General features: G+C 36.6%; 2 protein-coding genes and 1 long non-coding RNA gene across 4 annotated transcripts; all 3 read right to left on the bottom strand.

Moving 5' to 3' along the window:
* Positions 1 to 6,410: 6,410 nt before the first annotated feature.
* Positions 6,411 to 9,160, bottom strand: LOC112724988 (uncharacterized). Its single transcript, XM_025775438.3, has 6 exons — positions 8,992 to 9,160; positions 8,350 to 8,585; positions 8,057 to 8,272; positions 7,864 to 7,956; positions 7,665 to 7,766; positions 6,411 to 6,860 (listed from the first exon to the last, which is right to left on the bottom strand). The coding sequence occupies exons 1-6, from the start codon at positions 9,158 to 9,160 to the stop codon at positions 6,483 to 6,485; spliced, it is 1,194 nt and encodes a 397-aa protein (XP_025631223.1). The 3' UTR covers positions 6,411 to 6,482.
* Positions 9,161 to 12,492: 3,332 nt separating this feature from the next.
* Positions 12,493 to 20,571, bottom strand: LOC114924413 (uncharacterized). Of its 2 annotated transcripts, none has more exons than XR_003811661.2 (3): positions 20,518 to 20,571; positions 18,889 to 19,027; positions 12,493 to 12,683 (listed from the first exon to the last, which is right to left on the bottom strand). It is a non-coding gene; the product is annotated as an uncharacterized lncRNA (long non-coding RNA). The 2 variants fall into 2 exon arrangements; XR_011880532.1 differs by lacking the exon at positions 12,493 to 12,683 and adding an exon at positions 16,663 to 16,821.
* Positions 20,572 to 24,244: 3,673 nt separating this feature from the next.
* On the bottom strand, positions 24,245 to 24,753 carry LOC112724672 (uncharacterized mitochondrial protein AtMg01250-like). Its single transcript, XM_025775424.1, has 2 exons — positions 24,574 to 24,753; positions 24,245 to 24,484 (listed from the first exon to the last, which is right to left on the bottom strand). Exons 1-2 carry the CDS (start codon positions 24,751 to 24,753, stop codon positions 24,245 to 24,247), a joined length of 420 nt encoding a protein of 139 aa, XP_025631209.1.
* Between the last annotated feature and the right edge of the window lie 508 nt (positions 24,754 to 25,261).

Genomic DNA, 25,261 nt, shown 5'->3' with positions numbered 1-25,261 from the left:
CCATAGACCTATTTTTGTAGTGAATGTCATCTTTAGCATTGTCATCAACAACAAAAGAGATTCTCGTACCTCCATCCTTGTAATTAAGTAGAGTCATGTTGATGATTTCTCCAGCACTTTTTCCTGTATTCTGAAACAACCTCTTGTTCCTTTCAAACCAAACGTTCCAAACAACCGCAAAAAACTTATGAACCACTTCTTATGCTCATCCTTCCTACTTGTAGTACCTATCTAGCTTTGGAAGCATAGTTATCAAACCGGACTGGATCGGCCGGTTCGACTAGAAAACCGGGCCAAAACCGGCCCGGACCGAACCGCTCAGCCAACCGAAGGCGAAGCTACCACGCATCTAGGTTCTACAAGTCTACCATGCTCTCCATATGCTCCAGCGTGCCAAGTGTTAAAGCTTTGTGTTTTTTGGAAAATTTTCCAAAATGGCTGCAATGGGGTTCGAACTGCTTACACCAAGGTTCCAAGGTTGCAAGAAGGAAACTCATGCTACCAAGCTACACTCCTTCTTACAAACATATACCCCAATTATAATACATATAGTAACTTTTTATTATATTTATATTCAATTAATTACTAATTTTAAAGTCACACATTTTTAAATCAATTATATTTTATTTAACTATAAATTATATATATATATATATTAAAAATAAACAAAAAAATTATTAATCACAAATTATTTTTTCTTTCATGATTATATGATATCTATTAATATTATTTTTTCAATAAATACTTGTATATAATAATAGGTAAAGACTCACATGCAGCTGTCTTTATATGAAGTTGATAGTTGAAAATCATTAGATGATATTTAGTTAAATTTGTCAAATCATCTAACTATTTTTAAATATCAACTTCACATGAAAATTAACTGTATGTAAGTTTTTATTTATAATAATATAATAATACAATAAATATAAATTTAATTAATAAAATATTAAAATTTGAAAATGATAATTATTTTTATAAAAACAAAATAAAAGTACTTATAATAAATAAAAAATAATTAAATTTTACATAATTATTTAATTATACCGGGTTAATCGGTTCAACCCGTGACCCACCGGTTGAACCAGTAACCCAGTGACCCAGTAACCTCACCTGTTCGATCACCGGTTCGGTTCTGATAACTATGTTTGGAAGTGTTCCTTTAAAGTATCCGGAAATGACCATTGTCTGCCAAAATCAGATAACCAAACACACCACACCTATGATAAACCCCAATTTGGGGGATTTTATCAACTTTTTTCACATTTATTCAATGAAATAGCATGGTTTTGTAATTCTCCCTAGATTTGTGCTTAAGTGTGAAAACATGCTTTTTAGGCCTTAAAATAGCTAAATTTAATTCACTTTAATTTCATTCGATGCCTTGATATGTTTGTTAAGTGATTTCAGGTTTAGAAGGCAAATATTGGATTGAAGGAATGAAGGAAAAGCATGCAAAGTGGGAGAACTCATAAAGAAAGGAAGGAACCGAAGAGCTATCAATCCTGACCTCTTCACACTCAATTAATCATAACTTGAGCTACAGAGATCTAAATGAGGCGGTTCTAGTTGCGTTGAAAAGCTAACATCCGGGGCTTCAAAATGATATAAAATTTACCATAGTTTCCTGGCATTTAGAGACACGTATGTGCCCTTGACATGCACACATTACAGGATCAGCGTGGGTCCACTTTAAGCAACTCGTGGCCAACAATTTCTAGCTCATTTTGGGTCCAATCCAACTCATTTCTGATGCTATTAAACCCATGGATTGAAGGGTGATGAACCAAGTAGTCATAGTTTTAGTTTTCATTATGTTTTAAGGTAGAATTCTAGAGAGAGAAGCTCTCTCCTCTCTCTAGATTTAGGATAGAAATTAGGGTAAAGTTAGGTTAATATATCTCAAATTTATCTTTCAATTCTCGTTTGATTTCAATTCTCTTTATATTTTAGTGTTCTATTGTCTCAATCTTCTTAGTTTCTCTTGTTAATTCCTTGTTTTGCTCTCTTTTATGTTTATGAACAATTATTGGATCTCAATTTCTTCTCATATAATTTTATATTTCTATGTCTTTTGATGTTTACTTCACTTGTTATTGTTGATTCCTTACTTTTGTTAGTTATAGCTTTTATTAATGCTTGCATTTGGTGATGTTTACTTTTCTTGCACTCTAAGTATTTGATGAAATGTTTTCTCTAGTTTTTTAGTTGTTTCCGTTACTCTTGGCCTAGGCTAAGGGAATTGAGTGACCTTGAGTCATTGGGTCTCAATGAATTGGTGAGTTGAGAACCCTTGGTGATCAATTTGATACTCGTTGACACCAACCCACTACTAATCTAATTAGTAGATAGATTGGGACTTATGGGTTGATGTGATCAAGCCTATTTGACATACTACAAGCCTAGGAGTAAATATTACGTACTTAAGACTTTTGGAAGTAGACTTCATAGCTAGGTTGGCCTCTCATAATTATCAATATATGGTTTGTAGACAAGGATGGTGATCTCAATTACCTATGTCTAGCCAAGAGTATTTTTCCTTTCTTTTATTAGTTAATTGTTCATTTACCTTCTTGTCATTTATTTTCTTGCCCATTGAAAATCAAACCCCCCCATGTTTTTTCATAGCCAATAATTGAGCACTTCATTGCAATTTCTTGTGAGACGACCCGGAGTTTAAATAATTCGGTTAATTTTCATTTGGGGTTTGTACCTGTGACAACCAAATTTAATTTGATTTGAGGATTGACTATTGGTTTGGAATTATACTAACAATGGAATTATTTTGTGGAATTCCGAACCGGTGTAAATCCTTGTTTCAACCTGCCAAGTAAATTCACAGCCAAGAAACAAGTCGTGAACATATTCAACATCCTTATTACATAATACACACAAAATATCACCCTGATTAACAATTCTGAGTTGACACAATCTTTTCATTGTATTCACCCTGCTGATGCGTGCGTACACAAAACCCCCACACCTTTTTGTACAACAGGCAGTACCAGCAAGTGTATTGGGTCATCCAAGTAATACCTGAGTGAGTCAGGGTAGATCCCACGAGGATTGTGGCTTGAATCAAGCTTTTGGTTGTCTTGCAGGTCTTAGTCAGGCGGAATCAGAAGGTTGTTGATTGTATGTTGAACTTTATATTTGTAAAACAAGTGTTCTAGAGAATGGACGCTTGAATCAAGCTTTTGGTTGTCTTGCAGGTCTTAGTCAGGCAGAATCAGAAGGTTGTTGATTGTATGTTGAACTTTATATTTGTAAAACAAGTGTTCTAGAGAATGGAATAGAGTTGATAGGATTAGGGTTGAGAGTCAGAGTTGCTTTGTCTTTCTGAAATAACTTTGGTACTACTGTCTTCTTTGCTTGTGAATGATCTTCTTCAATGACAGGTTGTATGTGATTGACACTAGTTTGAGTAGCTGCCAATACTCCTCCAGATCTGAACCCCAGGTTTAGCGTAGATCCATTCTGATTGAGGGTGAAGCTCATACTGGTTCTAGCCTCTACCACAGAGACCCTAATCTCCCCTGAAATTGGCTGAACTGATGTTTCGAGAAGTCCCCAACAAAGTCGCAGATTATCCGTCTGAGAGACGTATATTCAAGCTAGCGGTTCATCATTGTCCGATGAAAGACACACTCTGAACCCATGTAGAATGTGATAACCTTATGCTAGTTCAACGCATTCAGAGTGATGAATAATGCATATACATCTTTGAGTTAATCAAACACAGATCAAAGAAGAAATAATAGTACTTTTATTAATTCATAGGACTCAGCAGGGCTCCTCCCCTCAACCTAGGAGGTCTAGAAACACATACTGAGGTAGAAGACAATGTGAAACGAAAATAGGGTTGAAGATGATTCAAATTACATAAACATAAGCCTTTAAATACTAAACAGATGACTAGTAAGGGCAAAACAGTCTATTTAGTGCTAAAATCCACTTTTAGGGCAAACTTGGTGGGTGTTTTGGCTGAGCTTTGATGAGACGATCCACGTGTATTGAGGTCTCTTGGGCGTGGAATGCCAGCTAGGGGGTCCATTATGGGCCTTTGGATGCTGGGCTCTGCTCTTTGGGCGCTGGATGCCTGGAAGGGGGCAGGAAGCTGTCGTTGGACGCCAGTTTTGGGCCTTCTAATCCGAAGCAAAGTATGAACTATTATATATTACAGAAAAGCTCTGAAAGTCAGCTTTCCATAGCCGTTGAGATCACTTCATTCGAATTTCTGTAGCTCCAGAAAAGGTCTTCTGAATACAGGTAGGTCAGATATGGACAACATCTGCAGTGCTTTCTCTGTCTCTGAATCAGACTTCTGCTCCAACTCCCCAATTTCAGTCAAAAAATTCTTAAAATTTCACAAAAACACAAAAACTCATAGTAGAATAAAAAAATGTGATTTTAATACTAAAACCTATAAAAACTCAATAAAACTAAATAAAAACTACTAAAAACTATATGAAAATGATGTCAAAAAGCGTATAAAATATCCGCTCATCACCTGCCTATCAAGACAAACCAGACAAATAGCTCTACTCTTGGAAGGATTAAACCTTTCCAAATAGCCTTAGTGAAGATATAGCTTGTTATGTCATACAGAAGCATATCTTATTGTAGTACCTGCAAAAATGAGTTAATAGAAAATACACCCTGCCTGTCAAACTTTCAGAAAACTCTATCCTCTTGATAAAAAACTAGTTTAACTGGCTTCAAAGTGTCGTGTAATTGATTCACAAGTTGCAACTTCCATTGGAATAGCTCACGCCTCCATTAGAAATTTCAAATCTACTCTAACACATCCCAAAACCCACAAGCCCCTATGGCTGATCCTTTTTGGATTGAAACTGAAAAGAGCCTTGGAAACCTATCCTTCAGCGGACCACAACTTAAATAGACATCTTCCCAGAAGTGAGTTCTCCTGCTATCACCAACCTCCATGGACAAGCCAGTTATCATCTTGTCTCTAATATGTTTCTCCTTTATCTGTAGCTGACAGATATCCTTCCAAGGACCCCCTCTTGTAGGTAATGTGTAGTGACCCTCAATTTTAAAAATATAAATATAAATAAGTTATAATTTATTTTATAAATTGAAAATTGGAGATTTCTATTTTTTGAAATTATTTTATTATCAATAATTAAACTAATTTTATAACTATTTGAATTCAATCAAATTCATATTCTTATATATATATATATATATATATATATATATATATTTTATGATGAAATATCTTACATAATTAAAACTATAATTCTATTAATTTATAAGTAATGAAACTTATATGTATATTTTAATTTGAGTAATTGATATTTTAATTTAAAAATAGAGTTTAGCTAATAATATTATTATCGAGTTCGATATCCGCCAATATGAATAAATATCGGTACTCTTTGTTGAGTTTAGTTTTGCTAATGCTTCACCAAATACCTTTCACCCTTAAGTTACTAATATCATTTAAATTAGTAACTCATATATTATTAATTTTATATATAATTATTATTATTATTATTATTATTATTATTATTATTATTATTATTATTATTATTATTATTAGCGTTATTCATTGCTAGTTCTACTAAGGAAACCTTATAATATTGTAAGTCACACAATTAAATATTGTAACATTATAAGTTACGTTAATATATATAAAGAAGGAGTATTCGGTCACTTTCATATATATATATATAAGTTTTGTAATATAATATTATGTTATTATAATTCATTCTTTCTTCTAGCATAAGTCACTACAAGAGAGGCGGGAATTGGCGGCGGTTTTTTTCTTCATTAGCGGCGGTTTTAAACCGCCGCAAAAACAAATTCCGGCGGTTAACGTGATCGCCATGGATATGGGCGCCGGGATTGCGTTTGGCGGCGGTTTTCACAAACCGCCGGTATAACCGCCACAAAATCAAATTTTTGCGGCACACAATATAAAACCGCCGCCAAATGACTCTGACACCGTTTACTTCATATTTAGCGGCGGTTTTTGAACCGCCGCAAGTTATCCCAATATGCTCAAGTTGAAACTAGTTTAAGGGCGGTCTAAAACCGCCGCTAAATAGGTCACTAGTTTCACTCAATGTTGCCGGCGGTTGCAAACCGCCGCCAAATCCGAAAGTTTTTACAATCTCTAAATCCAAACAAAGGCGGTTTAAAACCGCCGCCAATTTAAGGAAAAAAAAAAGAAATTTCGGTCATTCAAAAAAACCCGCCCAATTTATTTAAAGTATTATTGGATTATTTTTTTAATTTTTTTATATTTATTATTATTTTAAGAGTGAGTATTTTCAACAAAAATAGAAGCTAAACTTGTAGCAAAAACAAAATTGACTATATAAGCAAAACAAAGTTATATATTCATCAAAATACGAAGTAAATAAATCTATTTTGTAGAGTTGTTCAGTCTAATCCAATAAAATATTTGCTTCAATGCAAAATAACTCCAAACCTAATATTCTATTTTCACTCTATCATTCCACGAAACTCATTCCTGCAGCGATTTCTGGGGGAAGCTCCTCACCCTGCCGTTGAAACAGATAAATCAGAGCACTCTCCATCGCCTTCAATTTTTTCTTATCTGATGCTGCCTCATCCTCCATCGCCTTTCTCTTCAACTTCTCGCCTTCCAGCTCTGCCTGCAGTTCAAGCAGCTTCCTCTGGGTCTCCTCTTGTTGGACTCCGTTGCCATATGCATGTGAATTCGGACCGAAGAGTTGGCTAGGAGTCGGTCCAGATCCCATACCACGTACTCTACCCAGTTTCTCTTTTTCGAAAACTTGAGCAATGGAATCATTCTGAGACAACATTCTAGAAGACTCATCCTGTTGCTCGATCTCCTCAATTCTTTCCTACATACACAAATTAACAATCTCCTCAACTAACTTATCACTTACATCATGATAAAATACACACAAATATAACAGCAAAAAAATTTAGGATTACACATAATCCCCAATCAATAAAAAATCCAAAGGCTAATGAAAACAAAAATAATAAACAATCGAAAGATTAAAATTGATTTCTGATAGTAAATGAAATGCAAAGTAAAGCTAATGATAGTGGATCAGAGAAGCAGCAGTGGTTTCCGTAGGTTCTACGTAGAAAAATAGAAAGTGGCTATAGTAATAAGAATTCTAGTAGATTAAGTTAATATAGTTAGTTAAATTATTATTTTATTTGTTCAAGCAAGGCTACTAATTAACTAAAGACCAAACTCATATATGGTGGTAGACTCCCGTGACATCCACCAAAACTCCTCGCACACCCAGTCAAACACATCGGCTCTCAATATTGAAATTTAAAGAGATCACCTTAATTATAAATATACTATAAGTACACCAGTTAATAAATCACACAAAATATTTTTGCTTCGAAGATATTTAATTTCAACCTGACATGGATGTAATGCATGGTAATAATAAGCACGTGTGCCCAACTAACTATTGTCTGCACTTATTCATATCCTTAATACTTTAGATATATGTAATGTAAATAATTGGATACCGCCAGACATTGAATAAAAGATTGAGTTAATAGTGAAATTTGTTTTTGAAAGATCACTAATTTTTTAAAATTAGTTCTCAAATATCTTAGTCGTTATAAATTAAAAAAATTATTAAAAATATAGGCTGTAATTAATGAGTAGTACTTACACCAATTGCTCTCGCTTCATCATTGATATATGAGCCATCCTTTTTCTTGTGCACCTTGATCCACAACTCCCCTCTACCGACTATCTTTCCTTGTTCTTCCGACTGTAATAACAAAGTTTTCGAATTGAAATTTTTCACAAAATCAATGAAAATTAAATCATAGAGATAGTTCAATAACTAAATAAAACAAGTAGAGTACCTCTTCTTCCATCCGCCGTGCGAAGCTTTTCGAGCCGCCAGTGTGAGTATATTGTTGTTTTGATCGATTGACCGCGTTTTTCTTGCACTTCTCCTATTGGTCCATCCAAGACAAAAGGCGATTAAAATCTGATAGAAAAGGACTCAATGCAACATAATTGGTATTCTTGTGTAACAACGATACAGTATATTACCTTCGTCTCAGGTTTGGCGCGATAGTCAAGGTACCATCTCCAATGCTCTCGATCAATTCCCGGCGGCCGATTCTCAAGATTTTGTTCAGTCGTGAATGTTGGCTCATAAAAACGGTCATACAACCTCAGCCTTGTTTTCTTCCAAGACTTTCCCATACTTTTCAAAATATTTTTCTTTATAAGTCCTTCGCTGTCTTCATCAAAGTGGAATATTTGCTACACAGATAATAATAATAATAATCAATAATTGTAAAAATAAGCAAATTTAATTTACCCGGGGTATAAACTTTTACCTTGACACATTCGTTATAGACCTTGTCTTTCGTGGTAATCTCACGCCAACTTGTTCTACAGATGGGAAATTTTCCAAAATCAGATCCCAGTAAACCAAGCACGCCACTCAACACTCCAGCTTCGTCCCCAATAGCTTGCTTTGCATTGTTGAACCTAAGCACGATCTTCCTACCGTTAGGCCGTTTCATAGCCTCCCTCACACTTAGTTTTGCCGGCTTGATTGTGCCGTCAGAATCTATAAGCCAAACATATCATTTACGTTGTAAACAGCATGTCAGAAATTTTTTATATAACATAATAATTTCAACATAATACCTTATTGTGCGCCTAACAAAGAAAGCATGATGGATCAGACCAGCATAAAACATGTTTAAATTGGTACAGAATTGCAGCACTTGAAAAAAATTTAACAAAAACTGCTTGACTTTTATTGTAAAAAACTAAGTACAATGACAAACTTAAAATTAATTTTAAATGTGGGAGGCAATAATTAAATTAGGGTAATAATTAAGAATTCTTTTAAAATATTTTGATAGCCCATATAATATATTTTGGAATAATCGAATTAGAGTATATTGTAAGTTAATAATGGATGGAGCCTAAGTTATGTTGATGAAAGAAAAAATAAATAAATACCATACCGATGGTCCTAACCGCCCAAAATTCGGTAGTCTTGCGTCCTCTGCGAATCTGAGTTCCAGAAGCATCATGAAGGTTGTCAACTTCTTCATCAAGAAGAGTTTCCTCATCTGCATTAGCGTCCAAGCTTAGATGGTCTGGCAGCGAGTTTCGGACACTGTGTGTGCTCATCTATGGAGCAGGCCTTGGTTCACTTCGCGGGGGACGGAAAGGGCGTGAAGTAGCGGGGACACTATCACCGCTTGCAGGGACACTATCCCCACTGTTCGGGTGAATTTCAGAGCCATCATGGTGGGAGTCTGAAGTGGCATTCGCTCCCCCTTGAGGTTGCTGAAACCCTGGTCCAAACTTTGATTTTTTTGTGAATCGACCTTTCCGGGCCATCTTAAAATCCTGACACCAACAAGAACACAAAAAGGAATAAAAGTAGTCATGGTCCATAGTTGTTATATCGGATTTCATAATCTCAAGCAGCTCATGAGACTCAATACCTGTTTTATAATCCTTGTTATTTTTATTTCTATGAAATCTGCAGAATTACGAGGTTTCCAATAACAGAGGCATTTTTAGCAACATGCTCCTGTGACAATGCAGGTTCATGAACTATACCCCCGGGTCATTTATGAGCAAATTATATCAGCCATGCATGTTGCCATGTCCAAGTAAACTCTTGCTTCAGTTAAAATAAGAACACAAGAAATAATGGGAGGAGGAACCCTTACCGTAGACGAGAAGACGGGAGTGCAGTCCTTTGAAGTGGAATGATTGCGATCGACGAGAGAAGCAATAGGTTTCAGGCCTTCATCAGGAGGGGGCGTGGGCTGTGTGAGACACCGCTGGAGGTTCAAATGGAGTCTCGCAAGGGAGAATAAGGATTTGGGCGCCGTTCCTTATATCATCTCAAATTTGGGTTTAGCAATCTGTTAGTGTGAAATTTTGGGTTCCCACTCTTTTGGTCTTTTATAATAATAATAATAATAATAATAATAATAATAATAATAATAATAATAATAATAATAATAATAATAATAATAAAAACAGCCATGTGTAACAAAGGCGTGTCATTATTAATTCACACCTGCACACCGCCTTAAGTACAAGTATCGGGGAGTGTTAAAGAGTATATAAACATAGGAATGATAATATAGGGGTTTTCTATATCTGAAACAAAAATTAGTTGTCTCATATTTTCCAAGATATAATTTCCACATAAAAGTAAATCATAGTGACCTCTATTACTATTAAAAAGGGGATATTATTCTCATATCGAATATATAAAAAATGTCTTCTTATTGGACCAATTAATATAGCATCCCTATCTAATAGACAAAGTTCATACTTGTATTACTGCATAACGATAATTACCATGTTTTATACATAATTAGATAAATAAATTATCTGAAAATTAATATCATAATGTTGACCAAAATATAAATACAAGGACTGTCCAATTCCCCAAATACGAGTCACTTTGAGGTGCCCGTGCTGCTAAGGCAAACCAAAGCTCCATATCTATCGATCTATCTATCTATCTATCTATCTATCTATCTATCTATCTTTCTCCTCGTGTTCCCCTGCTCTCTCTATGCATGTTTTGTTGTTGTTTTTGTATGTATCATGAATATTTTAGCTTCACCAATTTTGAGTACAAAACAAGCACTTCTATGGGTAAGCAACAACATTTCCTTTGTCCATTTCTATAAGAATTCAAAATTCATTGAAACAGGCAACACCACCAAAGAAGAACTCAAACTTGGTCCACTGGTTATGGCTGTGTTTGCTGAGATCAAAACTTTGTGGATCTGTCTAGAAGAATATTTTGATTCAAATAATTGTGGTTGAAATGTTCCTGTGGAGTTTTTCTTTCGAAATTATAAATTGTTATTTAGGCTAACTCCTGGGTTTTATTGTTAAAATAGAAATATATCTAGAAGCAGTAACAACTTATATATAAAATAACCCAAAATCAACACTAGAATTATTAAACATAAAAAAATTGGCTAAAATGATAACAATGGACAAAGTCTGGGTATTTTAATATATTTATACGAAACCTGACAAGTGTATGTTAGATTTATATTGTCCATATAATATTTGCACAAAGAAAGCCTCAATTGTCGTTAGCAAGTTTAATAAGTATATATCTGATAAGTATTACTAACATACTTATTAGCAATGATTCATCCAAACTTCATCGAATTATTATAGTGCATGTATAGTAAATTAGCTAAGTAGTACAATCTTTAAAACAAGAACTGGATAAAAGTGCCATGATAAAATAGTTATAAAATTATTTTCTCTTTAATGAATATAGCATAGTATTGTCTCCGCTATCATATGCAACCTGACTCTAAGTCCTTCACCTAAACCAAAGCTTTTCCCTCAAGGATTCAAGTATCTTGTTGCCCACGTAGCTAAGTGCCACGCATTCTTCTCCTCGGGAGACATTCCACTATAAGGATATTCATTCTCTTCGGGTGTTCTATTGAGGTCGTAGGACAGCATCGAACCCTTACGTCCAGCAGAATCTTCGCCCTCAGAGATCTCGGAGGAGACAACATTCTCTCCTTCCAACGAATCTGGAACCACCTCCACCGGGTATTCAGATTCCTTTTGTACATTGTCTCAAGACATTCCTGGGAGGTGCAAGGTAGCCAAACAAGCCCGGATTAGGAGGAACTAGTGTGTGAATTTACTAATCAGTATGGCTTAACATTTAGAGTCAATAACTTCTTTAATCAGACAACATTGGGATTATAATTAGTGAAGCCAAGGGTGACCCCTACTTCAAATATGCTCCAAATTGGGATGGAGAGTCTATGCAATTCAACTAGGCCGAGTCTTTAGAATTAATATTAAAAAGATACAATCTTATATGTACATGAGATAAGGTAGAGTGATGATATATATATAAGTCTGCATTCATGTATGGGTTAATTAAATAATTCCATATAAGATTTGTCAAGCTTGTAGTGGATTAGACATAAACAGATCATATAAACAGTACAAAATCCGAGTCTTTCTTACTATCCCATAGTCGCTCAAGGCCGAATGCTATGAGTTTAAATTCCTCCTGTGCTGCATAATCCAGTTCAACGACAAGAGAGTTCTCATAGCGTGACTGCACAAACAAGCATAATTAATGTATAAGTACTGCAGCTATGAAAAAAAAGTAAATTTCATTTTCCAAAAGTAAAATATTGAGCAATAAGTAGAATATGAAACCCAAATTGAGCCAGCGCACATCATGCCAAGGCAACGGATGGTAAAACATGAATATTTACCTTCACCTCGTCAAGTATTTCCTGTGAGCACCACTTTTCCGTACTTGTTATAAACTCAAACCCAAATTTAGCCCGGTACTTTCGGTCCCAATGAAACATTTCCTAAAATTTTAGAATAACCACATGAATATGGTTTCTTTTGACAGTTACAAAAATGGTTTAAAAAATTAAACTGTGCAGCGGCAAACAAACCTTCATCATTGAACCAGGTGCATAACTAATGGCTCGAAAAAGGTGACTTTGTCCAGAGAACGCATCCAACCATGATTGTATGCGGGACTCTTTGAACCACAATTGCCTTGCAAAGGACGTTGCGTGGTCCAACGAAGAGAACGGAGACGCTTCTATCATCTTCTCTGCGAACCAATGGCTTCTGGTAATGAGAAAGAAGTCTCTGGTCTCCAATTTCCCTGATAATCCACCAAAAATAGAAAGAATGTACAAAGACAATATAAAAATGTGACTATAGGAAGTCTTAAAGGATAGAAAACAGCGTTGTCAAAACCCAGATAAATAAAAGAGCTTTATATGAGACGATGCGTTTTGAAAAATCTAAAATAACTCAATCAAATCAACCTATTGTCGGAGAATATGACTAAAATACAATCTACTGAAATATGAACTACATGCATGATGGAGAACAGCATTTTAGGATTCGGCGGCCTCTTCATAATCTTCAACCCTTTCGATGGTGGACTCTTCTAAATCGCCGTCTCTCGTCAACCGCAGGCCTTCGACATCAAATTCAGGGAGGCTACTCATACAGGACTGTGGATGAAGGTCGACCTCACAATGTTCATAATCTTCGCCCATGTCAAACAAATCTCTTGGCTTCACATGGACCACTACACTCCATCCATTCTCCACCTCATCCTCCACGTAGAACACAAGACGCACCTCAGATGCCAAGATATACGGCTCATCGTCTTCTCGATCACCGGTGTGGATAGGATTGGCAAAATTGACACAGGTGTGGCCCAAAACGTCTTGCCGGATGCCTCTGCCCGACGTAGTGTCCGCCCAAAGGCACTTGAACAATACTACAGTGAATTGACCGCTGTAATTTAGCTCGATGATGTCTACTAATCTCCCGTAATACGAGACACCGCCAACAGCAACATTGGCATCCCGTTTACTTGCATAACTTCTAGTATTCGAAGTGACATAGACCCCACTATTCTGTGTTTTCATCCCTTCCTCCCTCGACATGGTCCTGAATTTAAATCCATTGACGTTGTAAGCCTGATAGCGACTGGCCTGAGCACGGGGACTGCAGGCGAGCCACTGTAACTCGTTCGAATGATCCGTGCTTCCAAATTGGACCTGACATTGAACCATTAGAGACAAGAAGGCATCAAAGGGTTGTAGGATCCTGAGATATTATAGATTACCTTATGCCTGAACCAGTTCGAAAATTCTCTGTGCACAACAGTATCTATGTGAGACTGCGACCTTGTTTTACCTCGCAGTTTTCTCTTTGTGAAGGCTCTGTACTCACTGTGCATAGACAAAGTTTGTTCAAGTTCATTTCTATCAATACCCAAATTGGCTAACTGTATAATTTTAGAACTTAGGCTGTTGTACTTACTCCAAGAATTTCTCTACAGCACTGCAATTCACCAGTACATGACGATATGCTTGAAGCTGTTCGGTTGCTGTTAGAGTAAAATATGAAGCTGCCCCGACCGACTTTCCAACCTCTAGGAACATGTCGGTAATCTCGCTCTCTGGAGCATCGCTCGGTCGGTCGTCAACGCGCGTCGGTCGGTTGATCCTAGTCTCGACATTATCTAAGTATCTTGAACAGAACGTGAGAATCTCCTCGGATAAGTAGCCCTCTGCAATCGATCCTTCTGGTTGTGCCCTGTTACGCACGTACTGTTTGAGACGACCTAGGTACCTTCGAGTAAATAACATAAATTAATAGGTGACAACAATCCTAGTTATAGAGGTCGAGAAAACTTAAGTAGATCTTTACCTCTCAATTGGGTACATCCATCGGCAATGCACTGGGCCACCAATACGGACCTCCTCGACCAAATGCACCGTTAGATGAACCATAACTGTGAAGAAGGAAGGTGGAAATATCATCTCCATGTGGCACAAAGTATGGACCACACGATCCTGAAGGAGAGGAAGTTGTTGAGGATCAATGGATTTACTGCATATTAGTCGGAAAAAGGCTGATAACTCAGCCACGACGGCAGACACTGGGGTGGGCAACACGTGTTTTGACGCAATTGGAAGTAGATGTTCCATTAGGATATGGCAGTCATGACTCTTCAAGCCAAATAACTTGCGCTGTTTTAAATCAACACAGCGAGAGATGTTGCTAGAGTACCCGTCTGGAAAGACCACATTCTTGATTGTCCTAAGAAAGACATCCTTCTCTGGATTCCGCATGGTAAAGACTGCAGCAGGATACTTTCCACCTTCAATTGGCCACATATCCTGCCGGATGCCCATCAATTGGAGATCTTTTCGAGCTTTTAGGTGGTCTTTGGACTTACCGCTTTCGTTCAACATGGTGAAAACAATGTTGTCGCATACATTCTTCTCTATGTACATCACGTCAAGATTGTGACGTAATTCGTTGTTCTCTCAGTACGGCAGATCAAAGAATACACTCCTCTTTTTCCAAGGAGACTCGTCTTGGACCACGGTCTGCTGTCCGCGCCTTCTTTTACCGCCCATCGCTTGCACCTTGCCTTGTGAGACGGGAACACCCTCCAATTGTCTCAGGACATCCCTACCAGTCAATTTGGTAGGTGGGGATCTATCCTCTACCTTGCCATCAAATCTACCCCGATCCTGTCTATATCTGTGATCGCAATTCAAAAAGCGACGATGACCCATATAACACCATTTCTGACTGAAGGTGAGTCGCCTAGTCTCGGCATCCAAATTGCACGGGCAAGCTCTCCCGCCGTAAGTATTCCAGCCAGATAAATTGCCCAAGCCAGGGAAATCACTGATAGTCCACATCAGTGCAGCTCGCATCTTGAATGTTTTCTTCTCACTGGCGTCATACGTATCGACACCGGCCCACAGCAGCTTGAGCTCGTCGATCAGGGGCTGTAGGTAGACATCTATGTCATTACCAGGCATTTTAGGACCGGGAATTATCATAGAGAGAATGAAGTTGGTTTGTTTCATACAAATCCATGGGGGTAGGTTGTACGGAATAAGAATCACTGGCCATATTGAGTACTTTGAACTGAGGTTTCCATAAGGGTTAAAGCCATCACTGGCCAAGGCTAGGCGAACATTGCGCGGATCGCCAGAGATGTCAGTGTATCTCCTGTCAAATGACTTCCAACCCTCGCCATCCCTGGGATGCCTCATGCAACCGTCAGAGTTGGTTCCTCTCTTGTGCCACAACTTGTCCATGGCTGTCTTGCTAGACATGAATAATCTCTGCAACCGTGGAATCAAAGGAAAATAACGAAGAACTTTTGCCGCCTGAGGTTTCCCATTCTTCTTGACAACGGCGTTGATCTTTACAATGGAATTCTTTCTGGTCTTTTGCTTCCACCTGGATGCTCCACACCTTTTGCATCTGGAGAGGTCATGGTCGGAACCCGTATATAGCATGCAGTCATTTGGACATACATCTATCTTCTTGTACTCAATACCGAGCTTCCTTATGATCGTCTTAGCATCGTGCAAGGTATTCGGAATCCTTGCATGCTCAAAGGCATCCCCCAATAGCTCCAGAATCAATCCGAAAGCCTTGTTGCTAACTCCGCACCTGCACTTGATATGGTAAAGTCTCACCAAGAAAGACAGCTTCGAGAATCTTGAGCATCCTGGATATAATCTCTGCTCGCCATCCTCAAGCAATTCTTGAAAGGCACGAGCCTCGCGACTAGGCTCGTCAGATAAGTTCGGCAACCCTTCCGCACCATCTCTGACCACTTCATCCATCATGTTTTCATTATCACCCTGCAGTCCCGGAATGTTGTAGGCCTCGTGGACCATGTCAAGCATTTGATTTCCTGAGTTTCCAGTGGGTTCTAAAGTTTCTGTATCTCTGGAGCTCTCGTCTACGGTCCTCTCACCGTGATGTTACCAAAAGGTATAGTTAGGGGGAAAGGGTTTCATCAGAAGATGATCGTAAGCATCCTCTCTAGTTTGGAAAAACCGGAACCCACACAAAGGACATGGACAATGTATCATCCCATCCGATGATGCATTGGCAAAGGCAAAATCAAGAAATCTATTCAGACCATCCCTATATTCTGCACTACCTCGTGGCTTTGTAATCCAACTCTTATCGATGTCTTATTAAATGAAATAGCACGAACAAATAAATATACAGTAAGTAAATGCATAACACTAAGAAATCTATTGAAATAAAATTCGGATATGTGTAAAGAGAAATAACCACAGTTAATCACAATTATAAGACGGAATATCTCAAAACGGGAAAAGATACAAAGTTATTAGCATCCCGGATAACATGTAGCACAGGAAAGGTAATTGGAAGGATTCTTACTCATTGTAAAATTCTGTGCTTTCTTTTAAAAATACTGGTAGAAAGAAGTGCTGGTTCCAAGTCCAAAAAATGAAAATATTAAGAAATACTCCCTTAAAAGATAAAAAGGAAATAAAGAATAATTGTTAAAAATAAAAAATAAATTAAACAATAACTATAATTAATCCATCATAAGGCACAGAGAACGGGATATTCAAATGATCTCAAAATATGAAAAAGAAAACAGGATTGAATGTTACATATGGGTACCAAAAATGCTAGCGAGTGAAATAAATATAACTAGTCATCTTGTGCTGTCTTCTAGCGTGTAAGAAAAATAACGTGTTCATTGTAAAAGAAAATAAAAAAAAAAATAATGCACAGCAAGAAGGGTCAGACAAAAAAGATATGGGAACCAAAAATGATAGCAGGTGAAATATCCTTTTCCTTCATGACATGTAGGACCTACAGGAAACACACTAAGAGTCCAACAATTTTTTATTCATTATTCTTCTTCTCTACACACAGATAGACTATACAAGTTTTCATCTCATAATCATCGGAGATGAATCATAATAGTAGAAAACACGGAAACTATATGACTGTATGATCTACTCAAGAAAAACCCAATATTTTATTTACTTGGGGAAAACAAAGTTCGAACAAGAACATTTAAACGTGAGAATCTGAATTCTGATAAAGAACAAGAAAATCGGCATGGCTATGACTGTATGAAACTAAGACTTATTGCAACTGGACCTGGTACACACGAATTATTGGGGTACCTTTATTTGGCTTTGAGCCATGGAAGAAGATGCTACGATAATAATTATTATAGTAATAATAATAAAGCATATAATTGAGATATTATGAAATTTTGGGTGCATTTGCAATGAAAAGGGAAACTGTTTTAACCAAGGCAGAAAAAGAAAGGGGACACTTTCATCAATGAACAGAAATTGGAGTCAATTAAATACATGTTAAGCCAAATGAATCACGCAAAGTATACCACAAGTCCAATATTATATACATACTTGTAAAAACATCAAAACTGTTTCACTCTTCTGTACAGCACTTTCTCTGCTAATAATTAATATATAAACTAGCGAAGCTAGCTAGCTGCACAAAATACTAACAATAAAGACCCATGTGTCATGTATGTTTGTTAGAACTTAGACACTCCTCTTGTATTTTACATTTCATTCATCAATCAGATCTAAACATGTATGAATGCTGCCTAAAATCAAAAAGAACTAGGTTCACAATGTACAGAAAGTACAATCAACGAGCTTTGATAGAATCAATTTACCGGACACAATAAACCAGTCCCATTGAAAATGCAGCTAACTCAGGAACCGAGCAGCAAGAAGAAATAAGAATTGTATAATCAAATGTACAAGTTTCAAAGAGCATCAACTAAGAAGCAAATGTAAAATTGTTCCATCAAAGCCATTTGGATGGATCAGATTTAACAGATACATATTTTGCCGAAATAAATGGTTCCCCTTTTCTAGCAAACTTGCTAAACAAAAAACCAATTTGTATTGCACAAATAACCCAGCAGGAACAGAGCACGTGAAAAATAAAACTACCAAGGATCAATTGTCACTTGGAAGAATCAATAACAAAGTGCTAGTAGTTGTCAAAATTGGCTTGATTATATATGTATTCTCTATGTACCCTACATAAGTTATCCCTAAAGCATGAGTAGAGTTTCAGTCAATTAGCTATCACCCTTCCCATTTATCGTCCGCATCAATAAATCTATAACCCAGTCTCAACTTGTTCAAATAACGAAGCAAAAATTGATGTCACCAACCCAATATTCGCCAATATTCTATATCATCAATTCTCCAAGAATATCCAAAAAATTAAAAGAATATTACTTATAACACTTAATAATACTGATAATAGGGCCAAGTTGTGGTGTTGAGAAGTTGCCAACTGTGAATATTTCTTATAACACTTCAATAATATTGTACTTTGAATCAATTTGAATTCATACTTAATCTATTCCTTTTAATAAATAATATACTGGTCATTTCTACTACTCACCTACGCAAGAGATGAGTAGAACAACAATAACAAATCAACATCATCATAATCATAACATATAACAGAGTCAGAAGAAAGTTAACCTTGTTCAGAGTGTGCTCTAGGAGCTTCTCTGCTGATATTTATGTTGAAGCTCTTATAAACAGCGGAGCGGAGAGTGAAACAAGAGTTGGCAATTGCTTTGCTCAGTAGTTAGCAACCGACACCAAACGACGTCGCTTCCTGCACAAAATGTAAAGATGCATAACACTTTGGACTAGTATTACCTGCTTCAATGTATGAATATATATCTCAGGATTAAAAATTAAATATTTTTTATGCAGATACAAATTTAGCGCCTAATTTTCCATCTCTAGTACAAATCTAATATATATAAACTTCAGTCAATCTATTTTGAAATTTATAAATTTATAATACAAGACAATCACAAGTATCCTTGATTTTCAAATTTAATTATTTGTTATTGTATATCATCTATATCTATTTCTCGCAACTCCAACCTACTCTGTTTTTATCCCCCTTAATTATCTATGTATTAATCTATTTTATCTTTCTAAATGAAGTGTTATTCTTTATATCTCAAAGTTATTTAAACTAAAATTTAAAGTGTCATGCAAATCAAGTTACTTTATTTAGTCTTTATTTTTCTCTCTATTTATTGACATCTTTACATTTTGATTCAGCAATTAATAATGTTGAATATTTAAGAAAATTTCAAATATTATCTTTTATACAAGATTTATCAAATATTTAAAACCAACCGCAAAGAGTATAATTGGATAAAAGATAACATAAAAAATTAAAAATATGAGAAGCAGAAAGTTAGAAGGTGAAAAATAACATCAGTTCATTGAATAACAGAGTAACGAAAGGATTGGGTTTTAACAGATTTGGATAAATTAAAATCTGAAACTATAAATATAAATTTTGAATCATCAGTTTATTGTCTAGTACCGTGCATTGTGATTCTTTTTGTAGCATACTATAAATGCAATAACTTTGAGTGTTCCTTTCTGAAGAAAGATTTTTCTGACCTTAAAAATGTTGTACTATAGTTTACGAAACAGTATCAAACAATGACATAATGTAGTTCTCTTTTCCCCCCAAGTTGTATCCCCAACTATTAACTATAATGCTAACCACTAAATGAATTAGCATTAGACTAGTTACTGGTCAAGTTTATTTGTTTCTCAGCCTGCAATAAATTTCTTGGTTCAGTGTCTTTTGCAGATCCTTACTCATAGTGTTGGCAATTCTTATACATCATGCGAAAGGTACTCGAGGTGTCTAGATAATAAGCGAGTATATACTCTGATTAGAATTATATTTTACAATTATTTACAATCTGGTCTCATTACTTAATAGAAAAAATAACAGAGCAACCCATTCTTGCTGATCGTGAACAAATGTATGTATACTCTGATTAGAATTATCTTTTACAAGATAAAATTACAATCTGCTAGTTAATTAAGATCAATTAGCTATCTAGCTAGTCAAATCTGAAGTGTTCAAATAGTTTAAGTTATGACAGAAGCATAAAACTGATTACCGAGCTGAGCTTGCTCATTGTAGAACAAGTCGAATGAATGAAATTCCTAACTCTAAACAGCATCAATTAACCCAAATTGGCATAATATATAGACAAACTCTCGATCAGACTTCTGAACCAAGAATGTAAACAAGAAGGAAAGATCAGTTATTAAAGAACGAACCAGATGAAAGGGGAGATGCCGCGATACGGCGATAGCTCAACTTGGCGGATGGCTGAGAATGGTGGAACTGTTTTCACCCACGATTGATGAGAAGCACGGATGGCAGCTTGGTGGGCTTCTGTAATTATGGGCAAAAGCTCAAGAAATTGGGGGGTTTCAGCAAAATTGGGGTAGTCGATTAATGGCTGTAACATGACAAGGGGGAACTCACAAATTGGATTATGATAAGGGGGTCACCTGGGTGGGTTCTTCCACTGATGAATTAGGGCTTTGCTCCTATGTGTTTGGCGCGCTCCAAACTTCAATTCGCGGGTTTCTGAACAATTTGGGGGGAATCAATTGGTGGAAACGCGAATAAGAGGGAATTCAAACTATTAATTGAAACTTACCTAGCGGTGTTTCTTGAAGTATATGCCAGTATACGTTGCTGAACGAGGGGTGGGCGTGTTTCACGCCTCTGCTGTTGCTTCTCTTCGCGCCAAGAAGTCACGCCTAAAAGAGGGGAGTTGAAGAAATCGCTCCCAAATGAACGGCGGTTGTCACTGGCCAGCCGCTATCCAGTGGTGCATGGCGGCATCTGCCAGACCGCCACTCACTTCTGCCGCTATCTTTCGATTTCTCGGCGATTATGAGCGTTGCCACTGTTTATTCGCCGCTAACATCCGCCTCTGCCGTAGTGAGTCTTGTTTATATATTCATTCTTATTATTATATTCACTACGTTACTGTTACTGTTGTTGTTATTATTATTATTATTATTTCCTTTCATAATGTGCATATATAATAATAAAGAAAGCCAAGGTGGCTTATAGGCTTTCTTAGTCATACGTGTTATATATATAATAATAATAATAATAATAATAATAATAATAATAATAATAATAATAATATTAATAATAATAAAGACAGCCAAGGTGGCTTATAGGGAGTCATACGTGTTATATATATATATATATATATATATATATATATATATATATATTTTGTAAGAGAGAAAAAAAAGAGAGAAAAGAGCGTAACCAAGAGAGAAAGAAACAGAACATAATCCCTCCGAATTTTCGGCTTCGATTTCTTGCAATTTGTAATTCCAGTAAAAAATCTAATTCGATAAAAGTATTTGTATCTTTCTCTTCTACATGTTCGATTTCTTACAATTCGTAATTCCAGTAAAAAATCTAATCCGGTAAAAGTATTTGTATCCTTCTCTTCTACATGTTAACATTATTTTTGATCGGTGAAAGTTGACGGTGATATAGCTCCTCTACCCCTTGAGTTCGGCCAACTAGAGTTCTAGGAGGCATAAACGATTCTGGACATTTTTTTCTTCGATAGCTCAGTCAAAAAGCTTCTCCGGAGCTTCGAATATTTTGACTCCGTACAAAAGTATGGTTTTGGTTTCTCGTAGTTAATGTTTAATGTCACGTGAAAACTTAGGCTAGAAGACCTTAAGATAAGAATGAACTGAATGTATAATTAATGGATTGTGTATATGGAATAAAATGTGGGGTTTAGCTGTTGTTAATAATTTGCTGTTGAAGTTGGTCGGCTTGAAAAAAGATTTAATATTGGTATTTGTTTGATTTTGAAATAATTTGTTACTGGAAATGATTTGAAGGATTGAGAGGTGTTTGATTTGATAGTTGGGACCCTTGAAGGGTGGTAGAAATTCGAGTTTTAAAGGAGATACTGCCAAAACTTCTATAAGGATTGGAGTTTTGATTTGAAGTGTTATTTTAAAAAGGAAAGAGATTATTATGTAGCGTGTGTATTTGAGACTATTTGTTGACCCTCTGTCGCAAGATGTGGCCGGGCACTTTAACTCTCCGGATTCCCCCATGGGCATGCATATATATATGAATATTGAATATTATATTTGAGCTTGGAGTTTGACTCCATGGAATATTATTGAGCTTGGAGTTTGACTCCATGGAACACTATATTATTGAGTTTGGAGTGTGACTCCATGGAATATTATATTTGAGCTTGGAGTTTGACTCCATGAAACATTATTGAGCTTGGGGATGCGCGCACAAATGGATTGTCTAATGGTTAACTACTAGGACATGTCGGGTTGCTGTATAACCGACAGATGAGACTCATTAACCATAGGACATACATACATCATATGCATTTGTTTGCTTTGTTTGAGTGTGCATTATTTTAGTTTGCTTAGCTGTTTAATCCTGCTTAACTACTACTTGTTCTACTTGTTGTAAATGCTTCTCTATCTGTATTTTCCTTACTTGAATTGTATGTGTATGTTTTCTGAGAAACCCCTCTTGGCAGAGGTGTGGAGGGGGTTGTTCCACCAGTGATTCGGATGATTGGAGGAGACAGAACATGAAGTATTAGGTTAAAGTTAGATTCAGAACTTGAATACCTTAAATAACTTATCTAATTTCTAGTTTAGTTGAACCCTTAAGCTGAAGTCTGAGTGTCGAAGTTCTAGGAATGCCTCTGGCTCTCCCGGGACCTTTTATATTAACTATGTGGGTACCTTTACCATACTGAGAACCTCCGGTTCTCATTCCATATATATTTTGTTGCTTTTCATATGCAGGTCGAGAGACACCTCGTTGAGTGTCTGGAGACGCTCCTTACAAGCGAAGAACTACCTTTTTGGACTGTCATATTGTGTTTTAGGCTATGTATATATGTTTATAGAATCTCCGCATGTACATTTTATGTTTTGTCCCTTCTAGAGGTTGACTTGGAAATATAGGTATTTATTTTATAGTTTGAGTTTTATTTTTGGTTGTATATATATACATAATTATATACTCTGGCCGGTCTTAGCTTCGCAGGTCGAGTCTGGAGCTTGCTATCTGAGTTTTAGAACTCTGATATGTATATATGTTTTTGTTTTCTTTCGATTTTACATGTCCGTTTTACGAATATTCATGCGAGTGTGACATGATTTTTTGTTTATCATTTTTGTTTAGCTTATCCTTCAAGGCTCCTAGATGTGATTTCATCCAACTATATTATGTACATATCCTTTTCTTTTAGAGGTCGTAATATCTTGCCACCTCTGCTTTACGACTTAAGCGTAAGGCTCTGTGTGGTAGGGTGTTATATAATGTCTGGGTGGATAATAGCTCATTAGAGGAAAGGTTATTACATGAGCATACCACATTCTTCCACAACGGACACTGCTCCTTTGAAAACCTCCACCACCACTTAAATAAGAGTGTTATGTTACGAAGCATCGCATTTTCAACCCCTAACCCACCTAGCTTTTTTGGAGCTTAGACCACTTCCCATTTAACCAACGACATACCATTCCTTCCATCCTCCTTACTCCACAAGAACTTTCTCTATAAAGAAATCAGTTTCTCTGCCACAGCTTTTGGCATCTTATATAAGCTTAAATAATATACCGGCAGGCTATTTAATACTGCTTTGATGAGCACCAACTTTTTCGCTTTGTTGAGTACCTTAGATTTTCATAAACAGAGCTTCTCCTCACTTTGTCAATAATTGGCTTCCTAGTCTTGACCAACCTCGGGTTTGCTCCTAGAGGGATTCCCATGTATTTGACCGGAAGAGTAGCTTCCTTGCACCCCAACAAACTGCATATACTTCAAACCCACTGTTGTTCATAATTGACTGGGATCAAATTGAATTTTTTAAAATTGAGACTTAACCCCAACATCAACTCAAAGCAACATAGAAGCCTCTTATAGTTCTTAGTATTCTCATCCTCTAACGAACAGAACAACACAGTGTCACTGGAAGTGTGACAATTCTATATTGTCTCTCCCAACGAATATTGGGGATATTCGGCCGTTTCTAACTGCCACTTCAATCATTCTATTTAAGACATCAACAACAAGTACAAACAAGAAAGGAGATAGAGGATCACCTTTTCTCAGACCTCTTTCCATCTTGAACGGCTTTGTTGGTGAATCATTTATCAATATTGACATAAAAGATGTGTAACACACTCCATAACCCACTGCCTCCACCTGCACCCAAAATCCATCTTCTGCATAACAATGTCCACAAAACTCCACTTGACCCTATCATATGCCTTTTGAAAATCCAGCTTGATTACAGCTGCTTCCTTTTTCTTTATTTTAAGCCAATGTACAGTTTCATATGGAATAAAGGTCCCATCATGTATTTTTTGACCCTTAACAAACACACGCTGAGTCTCTCCAATCAGGCCTAGCATAACTGATCTCATCCTCCCAACCAATACCTTAGAAATCACCTTATACACACAACCAACCATGCTAATTGGAATGAAATTTGGCGCCAATACAACCCATGTGATACTAGAATCTGTCGGTAGCCTAAATGTCTGAAAGAACCCCAACACAGCTGTTGTGAACTCAGCCCCAATTTCGTTCTAACACTTCTTGATGAAGTTCATATTGTATCCATCATTTCTCGGTGCCCTGGATGATTCACAGTCCCACACTGCATCTCTAATCTCCTTAACCGACAGCACGGCCTCTAAAGTTGCTGCATCATCTTCAGCGATTATATCCACCAGATCATCCTTAAAACCCACCATAGGAGACTCCTCCTGATGACATAAACTCTTGTAAAACTCTCTGATAGCAATTTTTATTCTTGCTTGATTTCTTACTAACCTTCCATTAACCAACGCATCAATCCTATTATTCCTCCTTCTTGTTGAAGCTACGTTGTTGAAGTACCTGGAGTTTTTGTCCATGTCTTTTGCGAATTGGAATCGCGACATCTGTTTTTAGTGCAATTTTTTTCTCACATACCAC

This window comes from Arachis hypogaea, chromosome 1 (genome assembly GCF_003086295.3).
Source record: "Arachis hypogaea cultivar Tifrunner chromosome 1, arahy.Tifrunner.gnm2.J5K5, whole genome shotgun sequence".
NCBI lineage: Eukaryota > Viridiplantae > Streptophyta > Magnoliopsida > Fabales > Fabaceae > Arachis > Arachis hypogaea.
This window is presented reverse-complemented; position numbering and strand designations above follow the sequence as displayed.